General features: G+C 39.4%; 6 protein-coding genes and 1 pseudogene across 10 annotated transcripts; 3 read left to right on the top strand and 4 right to left on the bottom strand.

The window, feature by feature from the left end:
• Positions 1–79: 79 nt before the first annotated feature.
• Positions 80–5,285, top strand: LOC120014802 (phosphatidylinositol/phosphatidylcholine transfer protein SFH12-like). Its single transcript, XM_038866871.1, has 15 exons — positions 80–961; positions 1,072–1,209; positions 1,628–1,880; positions 2,058–2,157; positions 2,281–2,547; positions 2,857–2,934; positions 3,064–3,165; positions 3,248–3,297; positions 3,384–3,483; positions 3,599–3,691; positions 3,850–3,912; positions 4,155–4,245; positions 4,331–4,722; positions 4,916–4,990; positions 5,101–5,285. The coding sequence occupies exons 2-15, from the start codon at positions 1,173–1,175 to the stop codon at positions 5,110–5,112; spliced, it is 1,713 nt and encodes a 570-aa protein (XP_038722799.1). The 5' UTR covers positions 80–961; positions 1,072–1,172; the 3' UTR covers positions 5,113–5,285.
• LOC120015099 lies at positions 5,143–8,418 on the top strand (annotated as a pseudogene).
• On the bottom strand, positions 8,186–10,435 carry LOC120014851 (AAA-ATPase At1g43910). Its single transcript, XM_038866935.1, has 2 exons — positions 9,116–10,435; positions 8,186–9,000 (listed from the first exon to the last, which is right to left on the bottom strand). Exons 1-2 carry the CDS (start codon positions 10,097–10,099, stop codon positions 8,542–8,544), a joined length of 1,443 nt encoding a protein of 480 aa, XP_038722863.1. The 5' UTR covers positions 10,100–10,435; the 3' UTR covers positions 8,186–8,541.
• A 153-nt stretch (positions 10,436–10,588) lies between these two features.
• LOC120014850 (periodic tryptophan protein 1 homolog) lies at positions 10,589–16,095 on the bottom strand. 3 transcript variants are annotated; one of them, XR_005471642.1, is made up of 16 exons: positions 15,750–16,095; positions 15,488–15,672; positions 15,136–15,215; positions 14,964–15,059; positions 14,734–14,857; positions 14,428–14,486; positions 14,214–14,324; positions 13,437–13,697; positions 12,961–13,035; positions 12,644–12,742; positions 12,363–12,506; positions 12,242–12,271; positions 12,090–12,152; positions 11,872–11,949; positions 11,571–11,762; positions 10,589–10,748 (listed from the first exon to the last, which is right to left on the bottom strand). XR_005471642.1 is itself a non-coding variant. In XM_038866934.1 (16 exons), exons 1-16 carry the CDS (start codon positions 15,911–15,913, stop codon positions 11,682–11,684), a joined length of 1,557 nt encoding a protein of 518 aa, XP_038722862.1. In that variant the 5' UTR covers positions 15,914–16,095; the 3' UTR covers positions 11,307–11,681. The 3 variants fall into 3 exon arrangements, 2 of the variants coding, with proteins under 2 accessions (XP_038722862.1, XP_038722860.1); XM_038866934.1 differs by lacking the exon at positions 10,589–10,748 and having other exon boundaries at positions 11,307–11,762; positions 13,437–13,533; positions 13,627–13,697; XM_038866932.1 differs by lacking the exon at positions 10,589–10,748 and having other exon boundaries at positions 11,307–11,762.
• A 140-nt stretch (positions 16,096–16,235) lies between these two features.
• LOC120014849 (pentatricopeptide repeat-containing protein At5g44230) lies at positions 16,236–18,363 on the bottom strand. Its single transcript, XM_038866931.1, has one exon. The coding sequence runs from the start codon at positions 18,318–18,320 to the stop codon at positions 16,329–16,331; it is 1,992 nt and encodes a 663-aa protein (XP_038722859.1). The 5' UTR covers positions 18,321–18,363; the 3' UTR covers positions 16,236–16,328.
• An 87-nt stretch (positions 18,364–18,450) lies between these two features.
• On the top strand, positions 18,451–19,331 carry LOC120015260. Of its 3 annotated transcripts, none has more exons than XM_038867597.1 (3): positions 18,451–18,747; positions 18,832–19,074; positions 19,192–19,331. In XM_038867597.1, the coding sequence occupies exons 1-2, from the start codon at positions 18,559–18,561 to the stop codon at positions 19,030–19,032; spliced, it is 390 nt and encodes a 129-aa protein (XP_038723525.1). In that variant the 5' UTR covers positions 18,451–18,558; the 3' UTR covers positions 19,033–19,074; positions 19,192–19,331. The 3 variants fall into 3 exon arrangements, with proteins under 3 accessions (XP_038723525.1, XP_038723526.1, XP_038723524.1); XM_038867598.1 differs by having other exon boundaries at positions 18,832–19,053; positions 19,192–19,322; XM_038867596.1 differs by lacking the exon at positions 19,192–19,331 and having other exon boundaries at positions 18,452–18,747; positions 18,832–19,150.
• Positions 19,332–19,333: 2 nt separating this feature from the next.
• On the bottom strand, positions 19,334–25,228 carry LOC120015258. Its single transcript, XM_038867595.1, has 7 exons — positions 24,683–25,228; positions 24,068–24,210; positions 22,652–22,923; positions 21,270–21,424; positions 20,608–20,870; positions 19,982–20,044; positions 19,334–19,850 (listed from the first exon to the last, which is right to left on the bottom strand). Exons 1-7 carry the CDS (start codon positions 24,948–24,950, stop codon positions 19,599–19,601), a joined length of 1,416 nt encoding a protein of 471 aa, XP_038723523.1. The 5' UTR covers positions 24,951–25,228; the 3' UTR covers positions 19,334–19,598.
• Between the last annotated feature and the right edge of the window lie 30 nt (positions 25,229–25,258).

The following is a 25,258-nucleotide window of genomic DNA, read 5'->3' as shown; positions in this document are numbered from 1 at the left end:
ATCAAGTCCTTAAGAATATAATCCCTGAAGGAGAAAGTTACTAGTGTATCATCTCCAAAATTATCAACATATCAACATAAATTAAGATAATTGGGTTGCACACAAAGAAGATTGAGGTTCTGCCACAAAATAGCGGTAACAATTGTCCATTGTTGTTCGGGTCTAGAAGTTTTGATAGTATCTAAGACATTGATTGACAGGTTTAATTACTGCGAAGAAAGGGGGATGAAGAAGGTTGTAATGAAGATATCCTTCAGTTGTGGGGAAAGAGAAATCGTTTTGGTGATAACATAGTTGGTAAATCTCTATGCAAACAAATCATATGGACTTCGGAGGCCCTAAGTTCGATCTTATTGGGAGCAATACTATTTTGGTCACGCACTAGAGTTATGCCCAACTTATCTTGTCGTCTGGTGGAAACTTCCATGCACATAGGCCTGTTTGCTTGAGTTTAAGTCCATATCGGATGTTCAAAAAATCAAGTTTGTATAGCTTCATTATTGGTCAAAAAAAGAGAGCAAAACTTACCAAAGTTTTTCCAGTTTTCCTGAACTGAACTGGATCTGAACTTAACAAGCCCAAGCTCGCCTAATGTTTACGATGGGTCAGACCAGTGGGCTCAGTTATTGGATTCACATAAACGGCCCAGTGGGCTGGGATAAAGCCACGTGGCATATGAATGAAGAAGGCAATTTTGCCGCGCGAGGAGGACAACCCCATCCTCTCCCACAGAGCAGTAACAGCTACAAGTATGGCAGTTGTGGACCTGGTCAACGACGCCATAAAAGCTAATGCCAAAAGAAGCTTATTTTCTCTCTCTTATGGACCCGTCGTGAGCGCCTCACTGTCACCCCCCGCCATTGTAGAAGGGAAGTCAAAGCCCTCACAAAAACGGAGGGTTGTACGGACCTTTAGAAACCTATATTCCTCCCTTCCCCTCATTCCTCTACTCTTTGCAGAGGTAAATTATTTCTATTCCATTTCTTTCTTTTCTCAATTTTGTAATCCCCTTAGTTTTGATTTCGAGTCATTTAATTAGGGTTTTGAATTTGGGCGTGGTTGTTTTCATAGGCATTTGGCCAGGGCTTCGGTTTCGGCTTCTCCGATTGTGATATGAGTGCTTGAATCTTCTGCCCTTTACTACACCACCCACCGACGGAGCGAACGACGTTATGGCTTCAGTCTCTGGCCCTTTGTCTCCCCAACCAGGTTAATTATCACCACTATATCTTACTTTTATGTTATTCTTTCATTCCTTTGATTGTGATAAAATTGTATACCTTACTTTTGCGGAAAGGGAATCACAATGCCTTATATGCTTTTGTATTAGTATCAGCTCAAACTCTGCTTGATGGAAAAATTATAAACTTTCTTTAAATTTCTAATAGATTGTATCCATAATTGCGATTAATTCTTACCTTGACTAGATTGCTAACGAAAATGTGTTTGATGAGCGATTAATCTTCATCGGCATCTGCAGCTGCGATTATACATTATTTGATAATAGTATTCTCTCAGTTGCTTCCTTCTTGTGGTTTTCCTTGGAGAGAAAGGGTGTTTATTTTGTGGAACTTTGTTTTCTTTTCTGATACTTTGATGATTTGGTCTAATTGTTATTTGTGTACAGTTCCCGAGGTTGGCTTCCTTGAGGATGAGAAGAAGACTAGGATTGCATCCTTAAAGAAGAAAGCAATCAATGCCTCCAACAAGTTCAGATCTTCTCTGACCAAAAGGGGTAGGAGGAGTAGTAAAGTCATGTCTGTTGACATTGAGGATGTGCATGATGCGGAAGAGTTGCAAGCCGTTGATGCTTTCCGCCAAATACTTATACTGGAAGAACTACTGCCTTCAAGACACGATGATTATCATATGTTGCTCAGGTCATTTATTTTGTATCGCACTCCATATTTATTGTTGCTGATCTTTGGTCAATCCAGAGTTGAAACTTACTTCTTGGGTCTTGTATAATGAAATGGACTTCGTTAGGGTTCTCTGTCAGAAAAACTCAGGAGAATAGAATGGTTTATTGATCTGCAGACTTATCCTACACAATGCAGATTTTTAAAGGCCAGGAAATTTGATATTGAGAAAACAAAGCAAATGTGGTCAGATACGCTCCAGTGGAGGAAGGAGTTTGGTGCTGATACAATTATGGAGGTATTTGCCACATAAATGAGTGCTACAGGCATCAGAATTCTCTGTATATCCATAAATTATATTATTTACTCTTCAAAACCCACCATCAAGTTTCATTCCTTCTTTTCCTGTTCTTCCTTGAAGGATTTTGACTTCAAGGAACGCGATGAAGTGATGCAATATTATCCCCAAGGGCATCATGGAGTAGATAAGGAGGGAAGACCAGTGTACATTGAAAGACTTGGTCAGGTGGATTCTACCAAGCTGATGCAAGTCACAACCATGGATCGTTATTTGAAATACCACGTCTTGGAGTTTGAGAGGACCTTTGCTGATAAGCTTCCAGCTTGTTCAATAGCGGCAAAGAAGCATATTGATCAAAGTACCACCATCCTGGATGTGCAAGGAGTGGTACGTAAGAAGATAAAATACCTGCTATATGCATATAATATAAGAGATACCATTGCAGCATAGAACAACTTTGATTGAAATACCATCATCACGAATCTATAAGGAGTGTTATGCAAAAGACACACCATATATGACTGGACTAAAAGTTGAACCGTGTTTTCAGACTGACATAATCTAAATCTATTGCGTGATGTTATTCGGAGACTAGAAATTTATTTTTTCTCAGTGGATGTGAGTTTTTTCCTGCCTCAAACCCTCCAAAAGCAAGTCATTTTCTAAGTAATCAATATAATGAACTATTTTTCACAGGGTCTTAAGCAATTTAACAAAGCTGCAAGGGATCTTATTATGCGCCTTCAAAAGATTGATGGTGACAATTATCCTGAGGTAAAATTTACTTGTGCGGTATTAAATGGGCAAGCCACTTACTTTCTTGGTCATTTCTCTGTGGGACTGATTACTTTTAAATTCGTAAATGATTGAATTTTAATGTTTAAATTGCTGTCTTCTCTGCAGACCTTGAACCGCATGTTCATCATCAATGCAGGTTCTGGATTTAGAATGTTGTGGAACACTGTTAAGTCTTTCCTTGATCCTAAGACAACCGCAAAGATCAATGTAAGTTTCCACATTTTTTGGCTAATTTCGGACCTTCAATCAAAGGGCATTTAACTAAATAGAAAATTGTACCATTCACCAGGTTCTTGGCAATAAGTATCAGAGCAAGTTGCTTGAGATAATTGATGCTAGGTAAGTTTCAAAGAAGTGATTTGCACAAAATTCCCATATGCTTTTGTCTGTTGACTTGCTTACGAGCCATTTGAGCTTTCTACCAGTGAGTTGCCAGAGTTCTTGGGAGGTACATGTACTTGTGCTGATAAAGGAGGCTGCATGCGTTCTGATAAGGGGCCTTGGAACGATCCAGAGATAATGAAGGTGATATACTACTTATCTTGCTCTGTTTTTTTCTTCTGCCAATTGCAATATGTAGCTGATTAACTTCTTTAGTGTCTTCCTGAATTAGCATCAGTTTTGGGTTGTGTGCATGCAGATGGTTCGAAATGGCAATCATAAATGTACAAAGAAGTCCGAGAGTCAAAACACTTGTGAGAAGACTATTCCAGAGGATGTTATCTACCCAAAGGTCTCAATTGTTATCGAAGACACATCTGCTTTTTTTCCTTTTTTCTGAATACCCTCACTGTGTAGTTGTGATATATTTGGTGCCACATAAACTCTCAATCATTCATCTTCTGTTTGATTTTTGGCATTTCTTTTAACCAAAATGCTTGTTCTTCTCAGGGATCTGACTCTGCTGATGTGGAGCCAGCTGTTGAGCACCCACAAGTCTTTCCGGTACAAAAAGTAAGTTGGCATACTTGCCATACAATCTTGTCAGCAGTCAAAAGGGTTTCCAGTTTTGGGGAAATAAAATGGCTTATTGCTTCTAAATCTTGAGAGGATGTGGTTTCTCTGTCTGTGTATGGGACTAGGTGACTGTAATAAATGTGTAAAATAATGCAAACGGGGCTCACAAAGTGCTTCTAAGTTTCTAGATGCTTTCAGCTGACAGTTGTGAATTTCTTTTATGGCAACAAACTGCACAGGCTGCCAACTACAACTACGAGTTTGTCCCAATGGTTGACAAATCTGTGAACTCAACCTGGAAAAAAGTGGTGGAGGACCCCCCTTTAAAAGGTGCGTTGCCTCTAAAATCATTTCAACTAGTTCTGGTTGGCATATGTCACTGGGTAATCTGTACTTGGTATCATATAAATTTCAGATGCAGACTGCTACGCTGTGCATGATGCTGGCAGGGTTCCTCCTGAAGGGGTTAATGCTCCGATTTACACTGGCGTCATGGCCTTTGTTACAGGCATTGCCACCATGATCAGATTGACACGCAACATGCCTAGAAGGCTCACTGATGGCACTGTCTACTCTAAGCCTGATTACTGTGATGACTCGGTGGTTGAATGCAAGGCAAAGCAGTTGCCTGCACCAACTGTCTCCAGTGCTGAGTACATGACTGTCCTGAAAAGCATGGCTGACTTGGAACAGAGGGTGAATGTGTTGAGCATGAAACCCACCATGCCACCTGAGAAGGAGGAAATGTTGAATGTTGCTATTAGCCGTGTTAGCGCCTTGGAGCAAGAGCTTATGGCAACCAAGAAGGTGAGACTCGTTGTTTTGGTAAATCTCTCATATATAACTGAATCATGCAGAGTATAGTCATTGTTGTCTTTCTCATTAGTCAATAGTCACGATCCTCACAACGGTATTATGTTTACTTACTAAACAGTGATACCTTGCTGTAAATGTTACATAAAGATTAATGATTTCAAATATAAATCTCTTACTGGTTCAGGCGTTGGAGGATTCTCTTGCTCAACAGCAGGAGCTTGTAGCTTATCTTGACAAGAAGAAGAAGAAAAAGAAGCTGGTATGTATGCTAGTCACAACATCCATAACTTTGCTCAACATTTCGTTCTGTTCGTTGTCATTATTACGTAAAAAGACTCTGAATTCAATATTGTTTGGTTTGTAATGCAGTTCAACTGGTAAAGGAAGAAAAACTGAAAGCCGGGAGGGGAGATGCTCCGGAAACTGGTGGTGTGGTGGTTCTCTCATTTCTGTACTACAGGGCCGCCCAAATGCACTCTTGTTTCATGTTTCAAATATGTACCAAAATACCATTTGAAAGTTTTGTCCCGGAAATAAAAGTTGTCATTATTTCATACTGTCTTAATTAAAATCTAATGTCTTGTATAATTCTATATAATTTGCTGAGAAAAGCGTGTGAACTTCCATTACTGGCCCTTCTTTGCAAATATATTTGTAAAAATTAAGGAGCCAGATCCCACTCTTGAATATATTTACACATTCTTATTGAGGTCCTGGTATTTATTCAAGACATTCCATAAAAAAGAAAACAAATTTATTCAATACATTTTCAAATTGTGGGCCTCAAAGTACGTACTGGAGGCCCAATTCCTTAATAGATGAGGCTCACTTGCCTCCCTGAGACCCTGACCGTGCGGTCCGTGCTGGGCCTGCTGGCGTGCTTACTGCTTTAAGCCTTTAAAGTCTTAAACGGACTTTTCTCAGCCTAAGGAAATAGCATTTTCACATTTTGGGCTTTTTTGGAAGTACTGGAGGCCCAATCTCTCAAGAGTTCAGGCTCACCATTCTTAAAGCACTTGTTAAAGGCTTAATCCAAGAATTTTCTTAGCCCAAGGGCGTTTTGGGAAATTGGGACGTGACTATCCCTTTTTTTAAATTTTAGATTTAGCCGGGTAACAGTGAACCAAAGATCCAAAACAGAGAACAATATAACCTGCAAACCCTAGAAATTGGCGGTTCACATGGGAAGCCCAGTCTCCTTCTCACAGGCTCACAGCCCCACGCTCCGGTTATTTCTCTTTGTTTCGGACACAAACCCCGCGGTTCCGAGCAAGAATCTCGAGGTCCATTTGGATTTCCCAAACTTCCATCTTCTGGTGAACTGGGCAGGTGATGAAGAAGTCAAGAAAGTGTCGCTTAGGGTTCCGATTTCAATGGTGTTGATCGACCCAGATTCTCCGGTACGTTTTGGGGCCCTTGATGATCATATTGAAGTTAAACTAGCGCTGCTACTTCCTGTCGATCATCAAATTGTTTTGCGATTTGATTCTGTGTTGAATTTATCTGAGGGAGAGAACATCGTAGGGGATAAGGTTATGCCGCTCTCGATGGGCTATGGTGAGTTCGATTAATCCAAACATTTACTCAGTTTTTCTAGTTTTTCTGAATTGGTGGATTCATGTATGCGGAGTTGTTTCGACTTTCAATTTCAACTATTCTATACCTTCTGCATTGTTAATTTTCTTATAAGATGAAAGTGAGGGTTTTCTTACCTTCATTTATTGTGTAGTTTGATCTGTACCCTGTTATTCTTTAGACATTTAGTTGGCTTCAGTATAGAAGGGAATTGTGGCCTCTCCATCTTACGATCTGTACAGACACCAAGAGTTTATCATCAGTAGATGCGATGCACTTATAAGGTGGAAGTTGCTTGACTAGGTTGAGTAACAGTCCTCTTAGGTAAGAAGCATCTTCTTGTGTATGCCTACGTTATTTTTATGTACTTTTAATTCCTTTTTTATTTGCTTTAATTGCAATTTCACAAAGTTTCCTGAATAATTTAGTTGTAGGGAACCATTGCATAGTCTTTGGGCAATTTTTAGTATAGCTACAGCTTTTCTTTCCTTTGCTTGTTTAATTGCTATATAATTTTTTCAAATTATCTTGTATAAGTGGTTAAGTACCACTAGGCTTCAAGTTGTTGTGCTTCTTTTGAGTTTTGATCAGATAGAAGCTTATGTAGTGTAATAGTGATTGTGATCTTTTGTAAAAATAAAAATAAAAATTGTGGACATAAAGTTTGTTAGCTAATACAGGATTTCTTTTCTCGTTTCTTTGAATCACTGCCATATATATACTATTTTATAGTTTTCGGACATTTTGCGGAATGTCATCTGTAGACTGGCACTATGTGGCTGACAACTGGTTTGGAGGTTACTGTTGTTCATTTGGAGGCATAAGTGAGAAGCTGGTGGCTAGGTATGCAAATTTGTACAACTGTGCTAAAGACAGGTGTTCTCTTAAACTCAGCAACTGTTACATTCTAGTTCCACAAGGATGATCTTGTGGAAATGTGGAATTCAAGATTCCGAACTTGGATGGAAGCCAAAAGTATGAGCCTGGATCAGACACTGCTGGAAACTCTGGGTTTAGTGTGGATATGGTAGATTTTGCAAGTAATCATGGTCTACTCACAAACTGTGATGGTCTAGACGTGGGATTGCAGTATGGTTCAAGGATTGCGTTAATGGAAACCTTATTGGTAGCTGCAAATGTGAAGCTAATGAGAAAGAAATTAGTGGCAATCAGTCATGTTGCTGGTCACCCATATCAAATTTCTCAGAAACCTTGGCATCTGCTTCAGGATGTTGTGGTCATGCAACAAGTGATGTTAAAATGATGCAGATGAAACTTCTATAAGAAACCTAAGTATCATACATAACACAAAGGACATGGTTGTAGTTCTGTTTCTGGTTGATATCATGTTAGTAATCAGGAGTATTAATGAACTAATTTGCTTATCATGACAGGGAATACACCTTGGAAAATTTGTTCACAAACCAGCTGCTGGAAAATGCAAAAGATGAGTTATCATTTGGGACTGTTGTGAGGGATTTGAACACCCAAACTCATGGTGCTGTAGCGGTGCTTGTTTGGCATAGAGAATATGGTATCATTGTCAAAGATAGCTCTATACCCTGTTACCAAGGTGCTGTTTTCTGATTGCAGTAATGTTGCAGAATCTCAAATAAGGTTAGTTTGTGAAACTCTCTCTATCTCTCCATAAAAGCTTCTAGCGAAAATTGAAAATTAAAAAATTCCTTTAGTCGCAATAAGTAAGAAGCATGACTTCAGCTGTAGGAGGAAACTACAAGCATTCTGTTCATTCGCTTTGACATTCATCATATTGTGGTATGTATCAGATTTTTCCAGTCTATTGATATTCACCTCACTCAATTTCCTTTTTCAATTAATTGCAATATTTTATTCATTCTTGCAGGATATTAGGAGGTAAGGTTACAAATGAAGTAGCTAGAGAAGTTTTCAAGTTGAGACATCAAGTAGAAGAATTGATTCAATGTTTGGCATCTGCAAAGGTTTTACTTCCTCCTTCATTAACTACCATCCAAGGTTTTCAATTGTCATCCTTTCAAAGGTAATAATGGTAACTTATTCATAGCTCTTCTATGGCCGATCCTAATACGTACATACGATATTGATTCTAACAAGGTTGTATTAGCCCAGAAACAATGCACACAACATAAGCAAACCCCCATAATGATGGACTGATACCATATAGAAGGTAAATCTAAGTAATATTACTTCTCTACTCCAAGTCAACTCTGCAAAGACGGGTAGATTCATCTCAGCTCATCCTTTATCAGCTTGCTTCCCATTTAGTTCCTGGTCTTCCTTTTCTTCCTTCTCAGTCTTCTCAGCCTCCTCTTTTTTCTTCTCCTCAGCCAGATTTTCCTTAATTTCTTTCTCCTTCAAGTTCAGGAATTCAATGAGATTTTCTAAGGAAACTTCAGGGTTACTGTACTTCATGAGCTGCTCTGCCACTTCTGCTGGGGTAACTAGTATCCTTTGAATGAGATCTTCAATTTGTCCGAGGAGGACATGATCTTCGACCCCCAAGTATGTGGAAGCAAGCTTTCTCAAACCTGCAGCAGTGCAATAACCCATGTAGATATGAAAATCCATCCTTCCTGGCCTCAACAATGCAGGGTCCAGCTTCTCTTTGTAGTTAGTGGTAAAGATGATGATCCTTTGGTCTCCACAACTTGACCATAACCCATCAATGAAATTCAGTAAACCCGATAATGTAACCTGTTCTTCCATTTATTTACCAAAATCATAGAAATTAGCAATAAACAGTATGTATAATACCCACAAACTATTAAGCAAGTGAGAATTAAGTAAGAAATCAGTGTATGGTTTATACCCCAGGATCCAGAGAGAACTCATTAGGTTTCTTGCCAGGACTTTTCACAGGCTTCAGATCATTGGCTCGATCATGGGCCACCTGACCACTGCAATCAATGTCTTCAATAAGCAAAATAGACCTGTTTGTGGTGGCTGTGAGTATACGCCTAAGCTCAGCATCACTTCTCACACTCTGAACCTGGAGGTCATATATATTGTATCTCAAATAATTGGCAATGGCGGCCACTAGCGATGACTTTCCGGTCCCGGGTGGCCCATAAAGAAGGTACCCACATTTCCAGGCCCGGCCAGCACTCTCGAAGAAGTCCTTGCGTTTCACGAACTGGTCCAGATCGTCCTTTATGGACCGCTTCAAAGCAGGGTCCATGGCCAAAGTGGTAAACGTCGATGGGTGCTTGAACACTGTGGATTCCCACATCGCCTCCTCCTTGTTGAATGTGTAAATGTTGAGAGTCTCGCGGTGGTGGAGGATCGACTCGGCGGTGCGAGTCACGTGAGGGAAGTAGGTTTTCATGACTCGCTCTCTGTATTGTTTCTTGCAAGTCAAGCAATGGTACTTTTTGTCGCGACAGTAGTACTTTTTGCTTTCCTTGCAGCGAAGAGTCCAAACTAATCGCATGCCCTCAAAGTGATCGACAATTTTACCGCCGACTGGGATGCCGGATTTGGGTGGTGCGGAAGCGTTGGAGGTGTCGCAGCTGCCCAGTAGGAGGCTCTGTGTGGTTGGGCCAACTCTGGTCGGAAGGTAACGCTCGACGGCGCGGAAGGTCTCGTTGTCGACGGCCAGCCACCGATCCTCGATCACGAAAGTGAAATCGGAGAAGAGGTAGTCAGAGAACAAAGAAGCTATGTATTCTCTGGCTTCTCGAGGGACAAAGTCGTTGAAGATTGTACGGAGGAGCATGAACATGGCAGAGACTGTGGCAGACAAGGAGAGGAAGGTGGAGATGAAACACATTGGGCTAGACTGTAGAAAATTCATTTGGGTGTAGTCTCACAGACACAAATTAAGCTCTATAGGAGAATGAAACCTATGAACAAGGAAACACAGAGTCTGTGTGGGATGGGTTTTGTGTGCTATAAATACGGGACAGAGAAAAGAAGAGGCTTGGGGAGCAAGAATAGTGCGTGTGAGACTGCAATGGAATTATGGAAGGAGTGTGTTTGTACGGGCGATGTGGTTTTCATGATTCCAAATTTCCAAGTATGGAAGGCCTGTAAGGACTTTTCTTCCTTCTGGATGTGGACGTTTACTGCTGCGTAGTTGCTAATCAGGTTTACTACACTGAGTGCGCTGATGTGAGATCCAACGGCTGCAATTTAACCAATTTAATGAACACGGAGCACAGGGATTGGAAATGGTTACTTTCCAGAAATGTCTTTTGATCCAGGGTAGGTCTACTGTTTTTCACTGAACCCATTTGGTGCATATTTTTGTGCACCTAATAATTTAAAAAATAAATAAATCAAATTTAACATAAAAAAAGATATGATAATTCTAGATCATCAAATATAAATTCTAAACATTTGATGTTTTTCAACACTGGACCTACTCCAATTTGATTTACATGTCCCATCCGATTGGAGTGGAGTGCCATTTTTATGGTTTCAGACAATCAACTTAACACCACCTGCGACCACAAAAATATACTTCATTAGACTATGATCAAATTTGCCTGATTTATAAAAATAAACTTGATTAAAGCACCTTTATCAATTTTCCTTTTTAGTTTTTACAGATGTAAATTCAAAATACTGTTCTCCAGTATGCAAATTCTCTCTCCAACAAATATTACATCATATTACTTATCATATTTTTCCTACTACTAACTGATTGTCTTTATCAATAATTAAGTACAAAACAAATATTATTATTCAATAAGTAATGCTAAATGATTACCCAAATGTGAGAAACCACCGTAGCTATCATATAAGATGAATCTTATTTGCACCCCATTTTTTACTAAGTACACCCCATTCACCCTTTGAAAATACACTAGATTGGGGTGTACTTAACAAAAAATTGGGTGCAAATAAGAGTCATCATCATATAAAATAAGTAATATGATGAAGATATGCCTTTGATTAGTTCTCTATATGTGAAAATACGGAAAGAAATCAAAGAATCGTGTTTATGTAATCTGATCTACAACTACTAAATTATAAACATCATAAAAATACAGATCAGCTACTAAATAATAAACATTTTTAGAGCAAAATACAGATCTCATATACGTTGGTAAATCGCAAAAAATAGAATTACTTTCACCAATTAAAAGATCAAAGATCAAGCCGAAACATACAACTCAGACTTGGGCTTACTTCTCCACAGTCATAGCCCTCAAGCAGACTAAACCACACACACCATCGCAACTTTAAAAAAAAAAATAATTAAATCATAAGAAATTCACAGAAATTGAAGGATATAAGATGGTGGAAAACTGGTTTGGTACCTAGATCAACCACTATGCCATGTTGGTAAATGACAACACCTCAAATTCATCCCATATAAGTAATACTCATTCCTCGTATGGCTTACTCTTCCATCTAACAAACAAATCAAATCATGACGCAGGAGGTCTCTTCTCTCGGCTGTATTTTCCAAATTTTCTCGAGACTGCAGTATCTGATAGTGTATCCCATACCTGCAATGCAAATATTCATATATGTCAATTATAGTCCAGAGCAAAGCAGGCAGGAATTTCAGCCTTTTTTTAACAATAAAAGAGAGGTTGCTAATCACTAATCACCCACTTGTAATTTCCCCTTAGAACCTCCAATTGCCAGCATAAAGGGGCTGTTCTCTGAGAAGGCAATAGAAAAAACACCTCCCTGCCAATAGTGTCATAAAAGCATGAGATCATCCATTTCTTTCTATATGTGCAGCAAATCATGATCCATCTCAAAGAGATTAAAACTAGAACAAAATCTATATCAAAAGCACAAATAATATGCAGAACAGAATCACTTACTGCTTTAGGATTTGTGGATGCAATGCATGAAGGTTGATTATCTGACAAATCCCAGAGTTTTACCTGCAGTGAAGTGAAGTGTACAGCAAATCATGTCATACAAACCGTAACTTGTGCCGTAAATGGATCTTTGCAAAAGAATTATATAATACCATTTTATCCGTGGATCCAGTAGCAAGAAGCTGTAAATATCACCAAAGAAGAATCATATATGGAAGAATGTAATAGAGCAGAACATCTAGCAAAGGATTTAGGAGATTATTAGATATGTACATTAGGTGCTAAGGGATTGTATGAGACTGTGCAAACAGCTTGGTCATGAGCATGGAGGGTAAAACTGGGCTTCGACTCTGCTGATGGATTAGATGTTGCTGACCGGATATCAAAACCTCTGACTGTACCATCTTCAAGACTTACCTACGAGGAAATTCAAATGGCATAATAATTCACAAAGTAAAACACACATTTGTTTATTATCCTTAAAAAAAACAAAATGCATACCAAACTATGAACTCAATAGGAAATGGACCCAAATAAGAGCTTGAAGCACATACCACAAAAGAGTGCTCTGTGTGAGGATCCCACACCAAGCTTTCAACATCAGCTGTGACTGACCACCGAAAGCCAGAATGAGTTGGTACCCTTCCATCCTTCTGGAATGCATTTATCGAAAAAAGTATATTAATAAACAATTTTAATGTAATGTACTTATCGAATTGTAACATCTTCAAATCAATTAGAGGACAGATATGTTAGAATCTAAAACTTTTGAATCAATCATTGAACACAAACAAGTTCAAAACAAACATCATTTCGGAATGACACCCATGCACATATAAAGAACAAAATAATGAATACAAAATTTTATTACCATGACTATGGAATGGTCAAAAGAACCACTAAGAAGAACTTGTGGCGCATGATGATTCCAGGCAACTGCTTGAACCTGTTAATGATTGACAGAAAAAACAAAATGAATTAACAACTCAACCAAATTTGCCAGTCAAATGCATATTGATACTAAGAACTTTTTGTTTGTGCAACATACTAATACCAAGAAAAACTGTACTGGATATAGTAAAAGACCATGCTCACAAATTTTCTTTGCAACTTACAATCAGAAGTAAGAGACAATTGTCTGGTAAATGACAAACTAACAGCTGACATTCAATAAAGCTTTATTGTCTACTTCACAATTACCCAGACGAGATTTATAAATGAGAAATTACCGCATCTTTGTGCTTCATTTTTTACTCAAGAGATTAGGGAAGAGAAATTATTCTGCTAAAGTACTCCAGTGAAATTATGTAGCAGAAGAAAATATAATAAGTACAAACATATTCGTGCCTTGTCTGTATGGTGCTCCATAGTGATATCACATCTTCCAACAGCCACATCCCAAATTTTAACTTGTTTGTCAGCACTTGCACTGGCAAGGATATTCCTGTAAAAATTGTTCCAGCAAAGGATCAAAGCCAATTTAAAATGTCCATTCAAGAACGTATTTGAAAAACAAAATAGGAAGCATTTAACAGACCTGAACTCCTTGTTCCAAGCAAGGCCTAGTATTGAATCAGTGTGACTGCCTGCTTTGTATTCAATTGATGCCTGGCAAAAGAAAGTTGCAGAATCAGTAAAAATAGGAATACCATGTTATCCCAATTGTAAATAGAAAGCCACAAACCACCTTAAAATTAAAGTCACTAATGCTATCACAAGGCATTTGATACGACTCAATAGTAATTACATTAGTTATGATCACATAGAACATCTTTTTCTATTTTTACTGGTCAGATAGACAGATACTAATATACTATACTTATTTCGGCGCATTTTTTAAAAAGTGGAAAATATCTCAGCACAGGTAAATGAATATAACGCTGATGGTACAGAATAACACTAGTTCCAAGATGAAAACAGAAAAACTAAAATCAGGTTACCAATCAATATATTAAAAGATATTGGACATGAAGAGCATACTAGATTGCATCCAGGTCTGATGCCCTGAATCAAGGTTCACTGAATTTGGTTTTCTTATAAGTACGTTTCCATTTTAAGAGAAACAATTAAGCTTAAGCTTAAAGACGTTTAGGCATTGAATTAAGAAGGAATTCAGTAGCAGACCTTCTTTCCTTTCTTCTTCTTCTTTTTCTTCTTCTCCACAGTAATACCATCCTCAGCTATAGAGTTCTCAGCAACGCCGCCTAATACTGCACATGGCTTTACTTCTCCAAGCTGAAAAGCGAAAAATAGAAAGATAAGAAACACTGCAACAACCCTACCAATAAAATTTGAATGCACTTTAAACAAGTGAGGTCCATATCTTTAATCCACATACAACATCAAGGTCGAACACTTCAATTGAAGGTTCCATTGAGCCAACAGCCATGAAATTCCCTGCCAAAGTATCAAAATAATTTCTTAACAGCAAAAGCATTAGGCGGAAAATAAACTAAATGTTGACTGAATTTATATATGAACATAACACTCCGATAATGTCTGCCAATTAAGTTTGTGATAAAATACAACACACAGTATACCCACATTCTTGATGAACATCCACAAATACTTTCTTATATGAAACAGACACATGCACAAATATTTCAATTTTTTTAAAAGAAAAAAAGGAGTATGAACAACATACCTTTTCCTCCACCTTTTACTGGACAATCAAGCCATGCCGTGCACAGTGGAAATGCCGGAAGAACAATATCATTATGGACATACAAGTTTGAGTCACCGTCCTCAAGTTCCTCAAACACATAGACCTGCTTGTATACAATAACACACTAATGAATGCCTATTGAAAAATGAGAAAAAAAGAAGAAGGAAGGGGGTATGAGAGAGATTACTCTCTAATTAACTATTACATGCCTCGAGATGACAGAAATCATCATCATTACGTGCGCAAACTATGACAGAATCAGTTGGTTTGATGGTCCTGTCCTCGAGTTCTTCAGAAGCATCATCCTAAATAAAAGACACCCTAGCTTCAGCAGCCAAAAATGGTATAAGCTAAGCAGTATTCGGTCGGCAGTAAACTTACATCCTCATCCTTCAGATATGGGTCCAAGTCATTACTCAGATAGTACGTATTCCCTATCCCAGAGCTGAATAGCTCAATACCTGAGGTCAATCACAACATAAGCTGTAAGCTATACATCATGTATGAACTCAGTAAAAGGCAAGAGCATAAAATTTGGTTTTAAAAGATATCGCATACTGGTTATAACTTACAAACCAGAAACTTCATCCAGGGTCCAAATCCCAGAAATACAATCCATGGATATACGAAACAAACAAAAGATAGAACAATGCAACATCCTCTTCATTTTATAAATTTTTTTTTAAAGAGGCAGAGTGGAACAAATTCCTTTTCTGTGGATGAGAAAAAATACCATCATCCTCTTCATCATAGTTGTCCATGTCAAGCTCCCTCAAACCGTCCGCTATGTCATCAAATTTCGTCCCCGGAGTTCTGCCAACCGCATCGGCAGCAGCTAATGCACGAGCCACTTCATCAGGCTGCTTGGACGAATCAACATCCATGTCTCCATCTTCATCCTCACTGGCACTGTCTCCACTGCATAAATCAACTATGCGAATTTATACTTATTCAATTCAACGAACCAATTTAGATTTTGAAATTGAAAAACATACCGAGCCTCGAATTCTCCACTCTTCATCATCTCTTCAATTTCTTCCTTCGAAGGAAATTCTCCGCTCCTCATCATCTCTTCAACTTCCTCCTTCGATGGCGGTTCAACCTCTTCGGGGACCGACTTAGAAGCCCCTTTCGGGACCCAACAAATAGCTGATATCATTATTTTCTCTCCTTGATTCTTTTTCTTCTTGTGTTTAGGGTTTCTTCTTCAACTTTTGATTCTCTGAAACTCAGTTTATATTTTCCACAAAACCCTAGACAAGTCAAAACCCACCATAGCCGCTCAGACAGTTAGAAACAACACGAAATGGAAGAGGACCAATTTGGGCCTGGAATTTGGCCCATCTGTGAACCCTTGATGGCTTTTTTTTACTATTTATCCCGGCCCACGATTTAAGCCTTTCTATATTTTATTTTTATTTATTCTTCAGCTCTGGTTAATTACTTGGTTCATTACATAATTTTCAGTTGACAGGCTGCTTAAGAACACTTTTCTTGTATATCAATGAATTAAATCAATCCCCACCCCTTCAAATTCAATGTTTGGGCTGGCAACTTCAGATCCCAAGCATCAATCACCAGAAATTACCACAAGAACATTTCCCACCCCTAAAATGGTGAAATCTCATGTTGTCCCTCAGAACAATCTCCCTCTCTGTAATTTGCGATACAGCACACATGAATAAGTGGCAATCCTCGCATGTTCTCAGGTTCTTCATAATCCTTATGGTGGAACCAGAATTCGTACTGATTAGCACAAATGTCAAAGCTAACTTCTCACTGTGAGCCATCAATATCCGCTTCTTCTCTTCATCACTAATATCATAGACCACAGAATTTAGCATTGCTCGGTACCCATTAGCATGTAATCTATCCATAAGTTCCTCCAGAGCCAGTTTCATCTCACTAGACTTTGGATGTCTCGTATCCCCAGCAAAGAACTCGTGAATTACTCCTTTATCTGTTTCAACCCAGCTACATCCAGGATTTTTCTGTATATTCCTCTCTCTCATCATCTTTCTTACACTTGAAACCTCGTCCCTTCTTCCGGCAGACGCATATATATTAGAGAGCAAGATGTAGTTACCGATACCATTGCGTTCAAGCTCAAACAAATGATTAGCAGCAATCTGGGCAATATCTGGGTTTCGATGTATCCGACATGCTCCAAGTAGAGCCCCCCAAACACCAGCATTGGGCTTTATTGGCATCGTATTGGCCAGATCAAGGGCCTCATCCAAGCGTCCAGCTCGTCCAAGGAGATCCACCATGCAAGCATAATGATCAGCAGATGGTTCAACATCATAACATTCCTCCATGGATTCAAATATCTGACGACCTTGGTCTATCATACCGGTATGGCTACATGCCGTGAGAACCCCTATGAAAGTAACTCTGTTGGGTATAATCTCAGTTTTCTCCATCTCATGGAACAACTGCACTGCTGCTTTAGCATGACCGTGCATTGCAAAACCCAAAATCATTGAGCTGTATGAGAATACATTCTTCTCCTTCATCACCATGAAGACCTTATATGCGTCCTCCACGCTCCCACATTTCGAGTACATATCTATGAGTGCAGACCCCACCACAACATTACGACCAGGCCCAAATCCAGATTTCTCAGCAATATCCCGGATCCAATCAGCATATTTTGCAGCACCCAGTTGTGCACATGCTGAAATGACACTAGCTAAAGTAACTTCATCTGTGCTAACACCGGCTGCTTGCATTCTCTCAAAATACTCTATGGCTTCCCTTGGCTTAGCATTCTGGGCAAACCCTGTAACCATTGCAGTCCACGCCACCATATCCTTCGCGGGCATGCCCTCAAACAACTCCCCCGCAGATTCCATGCTTCCACTCGTGGCATACGCAACAATCAACTCCGTCCAAGAAATAACGTCCCTGTTGGGCATTTCTTCAAACACTTCACGCCCACAGTCAATAAACCCGCATTTCACATACATATCAATCATAGAATTCCCAACATACAAATCAGACAAGAAGCCACCAATCAAAATCGTCTGAGCATGTATCTGCTTCCCCAAATTAACATCACCAACGGCACCACACAATTTAAAAAGGGCGGAGAATGTGAAGGACACAGGTCCGATACCTTCTCTTCTCATAGAATTATACAACAAAACCGACTCACTAAAGGGGCCTTGAAGAGCGTAGCCGCGAATGAGAGCCGTGTACAGAAATGGGTTTCGGTGCTTAACCTGATAAAAAACAAGCCGAGGGTACTGGTCCATGGGGACATTGACTTCCGTGAGCATGCGTATGAGCTTGGTGAGCACATAGCAGGACTGGTCAAGCCCCTTCCGGAGAATATGCGCATGCACTTGTTTGATTTGGTTGAGATTGGTACAGCCATGGAGTGTGTATACCAGATGTGACTCCAATAGTTCGCGTTCTTGTTGAAGCTGAGAGAAGGGAATAAAAGATTGCGTTGCTGGAACTGGTTGTTGTCGTTGGTAATGACGAGAGAGTTGTTTCGGGATAAATCGGATCAAGCTGAAGACCCTCGTTGCAGTAGAGAATTTGCGGCTGAGCGCGATCATAACACCACATTGTGAACCAGTGAACGACAATACGGTACTGAAGTAAAATATTATTATGTTACAGGACTGGCCGCATCATGAAGGATAAAACGTCGCCGTTTAATGCCAAATCAAAACTCAAAAAGCCCTAAACCCTGTTTTCTCAATTCTCTTCCTCGCGACCCTGTCTAAAACTCTCTCCCGCTACGGCATTATTTATTAAACAATTTGGGGTTGTTCGTTCCGATCAGGGGCATCAATGGCGAAGTGGATTGCCGGGACTTTAATTAGGTACTTTTCGACTAAGCCGAAACTGCCCAAGCCGAAGATGAAACCGATAACGCTCAATACACCACCGGAGCAAACGCAGACAATCACAAGAGCTATATTTGACATAGTAAAGGAGCACGGACCTCTCACTGTTGGCGAAACCTGGGACCGCGTCAAGGTAATTTCTTTCGGCTAGATTTTCTTCTAATTCTCTTTAAAATTAAGAAATACTGACCTGATAAGTGTTTGAGAAAATGCGTAGGAAGTTGGGTTGAGAGGATTGACGAGCAAAAGGCACATGAAGATAGTATTGAGATGGATGAGGGAGAGACAGAAGCTTAGGATGATCTGCAACCATGTCGGGCCTCACAAGCAATTTCTATATACCACTTGGTTTACTAAGAGCCATCTCAAGGAGCCAAAACAAGCCGACAGGAATTCTGCACTACCAAAGTCACCTTGAGATTTGCTAGTGCAACAGAATGTAATCCATCATGGCCATCTTGTATGTTCCATAGATTAACTTCAGTTTCAGTCTGGCAAATTCCAATTAGTGAAGCTAATTGATGGGATTCGATCGACTGGTTATTTGTTCTTTTCCTTTCTTTATGGTTACTTTCAGGTCCATTAAATCAGAACTAAGACAGCAGCACTAGGCCTCATATCCGCGCAGGGCTCAGACAAATCCTCAGTGTTATCTAAAGACAGTATTATCTAGCATGCAAGCACAGTCGAGCAAATACTACAAGAAGAAAATATCCTCATGACTTGTAATCTTGAAGCAGTAAACATATGAACAGGCAACCAAGATCTGTCTACGAATGTACATCATTTACATCTAAATGTTAGAGAAAATACGAGAAGTTTTCTGCCACACTAAAAGTTCCTCTTTCCGACATAAGAACTAGCAATCTATTGGTTTGTTATATCTTTAGATAAATTAGCCAACTAATGCAGCATCACTCTAAATCGTTAAGAAGTATCTTCTCTGCGACAAAAATAGGGAGCTGGGTTGCTAACAGTTTAGGACTATATGTGGCGCTTTGATTTCTGCAGCACTTCCTTTAAAACAGCAGCAATTCTGTGTGCCATGTGATCTTCTAGAAATATTTTCTTCACCCTCTCATAGCCCCTCTTTCCCATTGTAAGCCTCCTCTCGACATGAGTAGCCAGTTTGACTATATTCTTGGCAAGAGGAGTTACCCCTTCTTTCCCAACAGGATGCAAGAATCCTGTTGTGCCATTCACCACTATCTCTGTGGTTCCGCCTGCTGCTGTTCCCTGTAAATAATGCCACACAAACAGCAACATAAAGTCGAACAAAAATCCAGCCAGAAAGACTGAGAATACAAGAAAATACTGGCTTGTAAATTTCAGTGTCAGGAACTCGGAGATCGTAGCAAGAGTCTTACCAACACAGGCAACTGGAATGCCATGCCTTCAATTGTTATCCTACCAAAGCATTCTCCCCGTGCCTGCATGAAAGGACAAAGGAGAAGATATCTTTTGGAACCCTTTTACAAATCTTCTCTGAATAAAGGAAATGAAGTTGAAAACATAACCAAATAATAACAAAATAACTGGCTAAATAACGTTCAGTATGCATTGCATGAGATCCTCAGATCAATGTATTCCAAGCCTGACATAGAAATATGTACTTGGCAAACAATAATGGCTCTCACTGGTTTTGCCTCTCATAAAAACAAATCTCCTCAACCTTCAGAATACCTTCCTACTGATTCTCAAGCAGGCATGCTTAAACTATGTCCACTACTAAGATATCAACTTATCCTATAGAATTTCAGCTTCAATGCATCAGAATAATTGTATCCATCCAACAAGTGAGAGGACAATATTGAAATAACACAAGAAAACTAGTATAGAAAACAAGTGCAAATATAACACAACAGATCAACAAAACACTCAGATGCAGACAAGGGATATGAACACAAGGTGGGAAAATAATGAATTAACATGATTGATGCTCACTGGTGCTTAAAACAAGAAGAAAAGAATGCTTCTGACACGTAAAATTTACCTGGGAGTTTTGGACAAGAACATCAATTGCAGCTAGATAAGGTGCCACTGCCAGGGTTTTATTCACAAAGTGAACACGACCTTGAATTTTCTTCAGTGTCACGTAACTCCGCAATTCGGTCTCAAACTTTGTCTGGGCAGCCATGTCACTCCCCACAATTAATGCATGCAATGATGGCACCTGCAGCTTCTTCTCTTGTATCAACTGCAAGCTCTCATAGAATGACCGAAGAAATAGGTCCTGGCCTTTCCCACGTGAAACGCCTGCATTTATATTGTATTTTCGTAATCAAGAGATAAATAATATGCAAATTACTCAATATAGTAGGATATTTGTGTTTTCTCTACCATTTTACAGATCTACTTCATTTCTGGACTGAAAGTATTTTTTGCACTTTTTTCTCTTTTTTTTAGGGCCAGGGGTAGGATGGGGGGAGGGTAAAGCAATTGGATCCTTAGTGGCATGAACAATGATATATAATCAACAACAATGCTTCCATTTACACACAAGATTTACAATCACACTGTTGTGCTAGACTTAGGTACTGAGTATTGCAATAGACAATTTGTTCATTTAAGATAGAGTCGGTTAAGAAGCTAATCCATTTAAATGCAATGTAGAGGGAAATGCCGAAATGTGATTGGTCATTATGAAAACCGTACTGTTAATAATGCCAAACAGTATATCTTCATCTCGCACTCCAAGAGATTCCCGGACATGCTCACGCAAGACGCTTTTTGCCACACTATCTTCAGCAACTCCCATAAGTTCCTTGCTATTTCCAAGGTGAACAACATAGGTATCAGGCATTTTAATTCTGCAGAGAACAAATGAAAAATGAGCATCATAAAATATGGAGGGTTAAAAAATTTAGAGAGAAAAATCATGAAAACATGAAAGCAAACTTGAAATTGTTTAGTATTAAATCTGGATCTGACAATCCTAAAGAAGTACTACTAAATTTCCTTAAAGAGTTATGCTTCCATATGAACAAGGTTTCATGAAGATATAAAATTTGACTGGTAATTCTTGCAAATGGTGAAAGAGGAAAAGAATGGTGAATCAATGTAAACATCAGCAGTCATTCAGAAGTAAAGCTAACAGGAAGCCTACTAACAATAACCTGATGATGATGTTCAAGCATCATCACTAGGAAAAAAGAAGGAAGTGATGTCTAAGTTAACATTAAAAAAGGAGCTCCATTCCGAACTTCCAATTGAGTCTAGGGTTACTTGGGATATGGCACTAGTCCATGCCCAAAACCAAAATACCATATAAATATCTTAATGTCTCTGATTGGCGGCCCACAAGAGAGGACTAAGTCAAGTGCAAGTTACTCCAGTTTCTTGAAGAGGACTAACTAGTAAATACTAAGCTATACAATGGTAATGCATACAGTACAGTTTTAGTTACATAAGGAAAAAAGAGAAATGTCACTTTATCTAGAAAACTAAAAAAAAACATCGATTGAACTCATCGTCATCATTAAAGCCTCTATCTCAAATGAATTGGGGTCGGCTATATAAATCCATACGAGAAATTAGTTAGTTGGAGTTGAAGTCCATACTTTTTCTTCTGATGGATTGAACTTAAAGAATAAAGTACACACAGAAGCATGTCATATTCAAAATTTTCAATTTTTGCAATGCCCTGACAAGGGCAGAAATAGATTGGAACACCTTTACCTCATTAATGTCCCGAAAAGTATTAAATTCTGACTGATTCTCCAAATAGTAATTATATATTTACTTAATAAGAGGGAAAAACAAAAGCAGGAGATATTACTTGCATCGCCAACCCCAAGATGCCAGCACAAGTAAAAACAGAAGACACGGCCCCATTGTGTTTACTAATAATGCACGCCTACATTGATCTTGAATAAAATTCCAAAATAATGTTTGTGCCTTGATAAATTATTTTCCAGAGGATGCAGAAGATAACATCTGTACCATATTTTTTTGAATGCAATATCTATACCATATAAAGCCAAGAACTTCATTGATGAGAAGTATGCTGACAGAAATATGTGATATTAACAGTATACCTCAGACGTTCTTGAGTCCTATTCTTCCAATATTCTGCTGTTACGTGCGAATCTATCATAGCACCAGCAACCAAAGGCAGGTGCTTGACATAGTCCAATTTGAAATAATGCCCTCGCATTTCATGGATCCACCACAACACCTTGGGCAGAACATGCGAAACCTTTTCTTTGAGAACTGCATCCAGCCATTTTCCAGCAACCGCAGTGTTCAAAACCACCAAATCAGCTCTGAGAGCTGTATCTACAGCCTCTTGACCCTTGGCCGAAAATACCTATTGGTACATATAAGTAGCATTATTAGAATATATGTAAGAACTTCAGTTGCCACTCTTTTGCATTTCATAGTCAGAAAGAAGCGTGCTAATTGCTAAATCTATCTTTGACAGCACATGAAAACATACAAGAAAGATTTAGTGTCGCACAATAAATGATCTGATACAAAGGAATTGCCAAATATACACCAACAATCTTCATTCAATCTTAACCTTCATCTTAAAGTGGTTTTAGTTTCACTTGGCATATAATACACATGCTTAAACCATAACAGGGCAGCCTATGCGAAAGGCAGAAATGGCATTCTTAAAACTGAATTCTTTCCATGTGCATTCTCCATGTTACCCATGTAGAGTTTGAAAAACAACATTCAGAATGAAATTAATACTATCAAGTAATTTGTCCTCCATTTTGTCATTACAAAGCATGAGAAAGAAAATTTGACTTTCAGACACAAAGAATTGCCAATAGATAATTTTGATGTTGCATAACACAGAATAACTCAAATATGGAGACATGTAAAAGTCCCACATCTAAAGATGTGGGCACTCATGCCTTGTTTATAAGGCTAAGCCCACCTCTTACCACCATCAAGGCCTTTTCCTAGCCTTGAGTGGGTTGGGCCTAGCCCACCTGCTGGGCCTAAGGAGAAACAAAGCCGTGCGGGCCCGATGTATCCATGAGAACCGGACAACCCAAAGCGGACAATATTGTTGGTGTGTATGGGGGTGTGGATTTACAACATGGTATCGAAGCAATTCGTTCCTGTTGGACATGACCTCTACTCCACTTGTTGGGTCTGGCATAACCCAGCCCACAAGTGCGGGGGAGTGTAAAAGTCCCACATCTAAAGATGTGGGCACTCATGCCTTGTTTATAAGGCTAAGCCCACCTCTTACCACCATCAAGGCCTTTTCCTAGCCTTGAGTGGGTTGGGCCTAGCCCACCTCCTTGGGCCTAAGGAGAAACAAAGCCGTGCGGGCTCGATGTATCCATGAGAACCGGACAACCCAAAGCGGACAATATTGTTGGTGTGTATGGGGGTGTGGATTTACAACAAGACAGATAAGAGTGGGGGAAGAGCAAGAAGCACAACTACACATTCACATAGGTGAAGATTTTGGCAAATCTAGTTATTTCAACCTGCACTCCTCGAACCAACATCTTTTGCTCCAAACTGTATATGACCTCATCTGCTTGTGATGGCTTCTGCATTGTAATCCAACAAACTTCTGCACCAACGCTTCTTAATAAAAAGGCTAGTTCCATCAGCAACAACGGTCCACCTGAAAGATCGTGAAAGAAAATCAATGTTACACTCCAACAGAGGTGGCATAGTGAGTACGTATATTAAAACACAAACATTATCACAAGCTGTTGGATATGCCATGTACAGGAATCTACCATCCATACAATATCAAAAACTCATAACACACTGAGCCAGACAATGAGCGCCTATGCCGTGTAATAGTGCACAAATTTTATATGATTGTCCTTCAGGATATACCAGGTGAAACTAACTCAAGTAAATGTGCAAGTTGTGTGTGTATCAAATTTTATGACATAACACGGTCTAAGCATATGGAGATGGTTCGACAAAACAATCGGCAACACCGGAACAACCAAAAGCTTAAGTGCCGTACAATGTCCGCAGATCAGTCAAACTCACATTCACCATCCTCATTCAACTCCAAACTAAGTGTTCAAAATTCAAGATAAGAAATCCAGCGGGGGGAAAAAACTATATAGAGAGAGTACCAGAGAGAGACAGCTCATGCGAGACCAAAAGAACCAGCTTGGACTTCATGAAGCTAAGCGGACTCGGCGCCGCCGCAGTAGTAGTAGTAATCGGCGACAAGTGAACCGCCTCCTTTTTCCCCACTACTCGTTCCAAATGGCGATCGCATGAGTCGAAGGCGGACCTAATGAAGAAAACGATCACTGTAGAAATCGATAGCATGATAAGCAGGGCAAGCAGCCATCGCTGCTGCGGCAGAGGCCATCCCCCAACCGCGTGCTTCGCCATTTCTTCTCCTCAGATCTCGAGCTAGGGTTACAGTTAAGGTAAGCTAGCTGCTTTATCAGTTTCGGCATTTTAGGGTTTCGATTCGAGCCCTTTCGCAGCAGTCTCTGTACATTTGGCTTTGCGTATCGGACACTTGTGATGAAATGTGTAGGTGTTTATGCACTTTATGCGATTTTTGAATGATTGGATGTGGAATCAAAGCAGGTCATCGATGAACTGGAATAGGGACGAAAGTCGTCGTGACTTTTCTATGGATCGTATTATAGATCTCCTTAAGAAGTGATTAATGATTTAATTGTGATTTTACT

Source organism: Tripterygium wilfordii, chromosome 14 (assembly GCF_013401445.1).
Source record: "Tripterygium wilfordii isolate XIE 37 chromosome 14, ASM1340144v1, whole genome shotgun sequence".
Lineage (NCBI taxonomy): Eukaryota > Viridiplantae > Streptophyta > Magnoliopsida > Celastrales > Celastraceae > Tripterygium > Tripterygium wilfordii.
This window is presented reverse-complemented; position numbering and strand designations above follow the sequence as displayed.

Excerpts from the sequence above, each read along its gene's own strand:
- LOC120014802 (XM_038866871.1), top strand. The coding sequence starts at position 1,173 with ATGGCTTCAGTCTCTGGCCCTTTGTCTCCCCAACCAG. Across the intron at positions 3,298-3,383 it reads CTTGAGATAATTGATGCTAG|TGAGTTGCCAGAGTTCTTGG; the intron begins GTAAGTTTCAAA and ends GCTTTCTACCAG. Across the intron at positions 3,484-3,598 it reads ACGATCCAGAGATAATGAAG|ATGGTTCGAAATGGCAATCA; the intron begins GTGATATACTAC and ends GTGTGCATGCAG.
- LOC120014851 (XM_038866935.1), bottom strand. The coding sequence starts at position 10,099 with ATGAATTTTCTACAGTCTAGCCCAATGTGTTTCATCTCCACCTTCCTC. Across the intron at positions 9,001-9,115 it reads AGTTCTCTCTGGATCCTGGG|GTTACATTATCGGGTTTACT; the intron begins GTATAAACCATA and ends ATGGAAGAACAG.
- LOC120014850 (XM_038866932.1), bottom strand. The coding sequence starts at position 15,913 with ATGATATCAGCTATTTGTTGGGTCCCGAAAGGGGCTTCTAAGTCGGTC. Across the intron at positions 14,325-14,427 it reads AAGTGTTCGACCTTGATGTT|CTTGGAGAAGTAAAGCCATG; the intron begins GTATGTGGATTA and ends TTCGCTTTTCAG. Across the intron at positions 12,153-12,241 it reads CTGGATCCACGGATAAAATG|GTAAAACTCTGGGATTTGTC; the intron begins GTATTATATAAT and ends ACTTCACTGCAG.
- LOC120014849 (XM_038866931.1), bottom strand. The coding sequence starts at position 18,320 with ATGATCGCGCTCAGCCGCAAATTCTCTACTGCAACGAGGGTCTTCAGC.
- LOC120015260 (XM_038867597.1), top strand. The coding sequence starts at position 18,559 with ATGGCGAAGTGGATTGCCGGGACTTTAATTAGGTACTTTTCGACTAAG. Across the intron at positions 18,748-18,831 it reads AAACCTGGGACCGCGTCAAG|GAAGTTGGGTTGAGAGGATT; the intron begins GTAATTTCTTTC and ends GAAAATGCGTAG.
- LOC120015258 (XM_038867595.1), bottom strand. The coding sequence starts at position 24,950 with ATGGCGAAGCACGCGGTTGGGGGATGGCCTCTGCCGCAGCAGCGATGG. Across the intron at positions 20,871-21,269 it reads ACTGTTTGGCATTATTAACA|GCGTTTCACGTGGGAAAGGC; the intron begins GTACGGTTTTCA and ends ATATAAATGCAG. Across the intron at positions 19,851-19,981 it reads CATTCCAGTTGCCTGTGTTG|GGAACAGCAGCAGGCGGAAC; the intron begins GTAAGACTCTTG and ends CATTATTTACAG.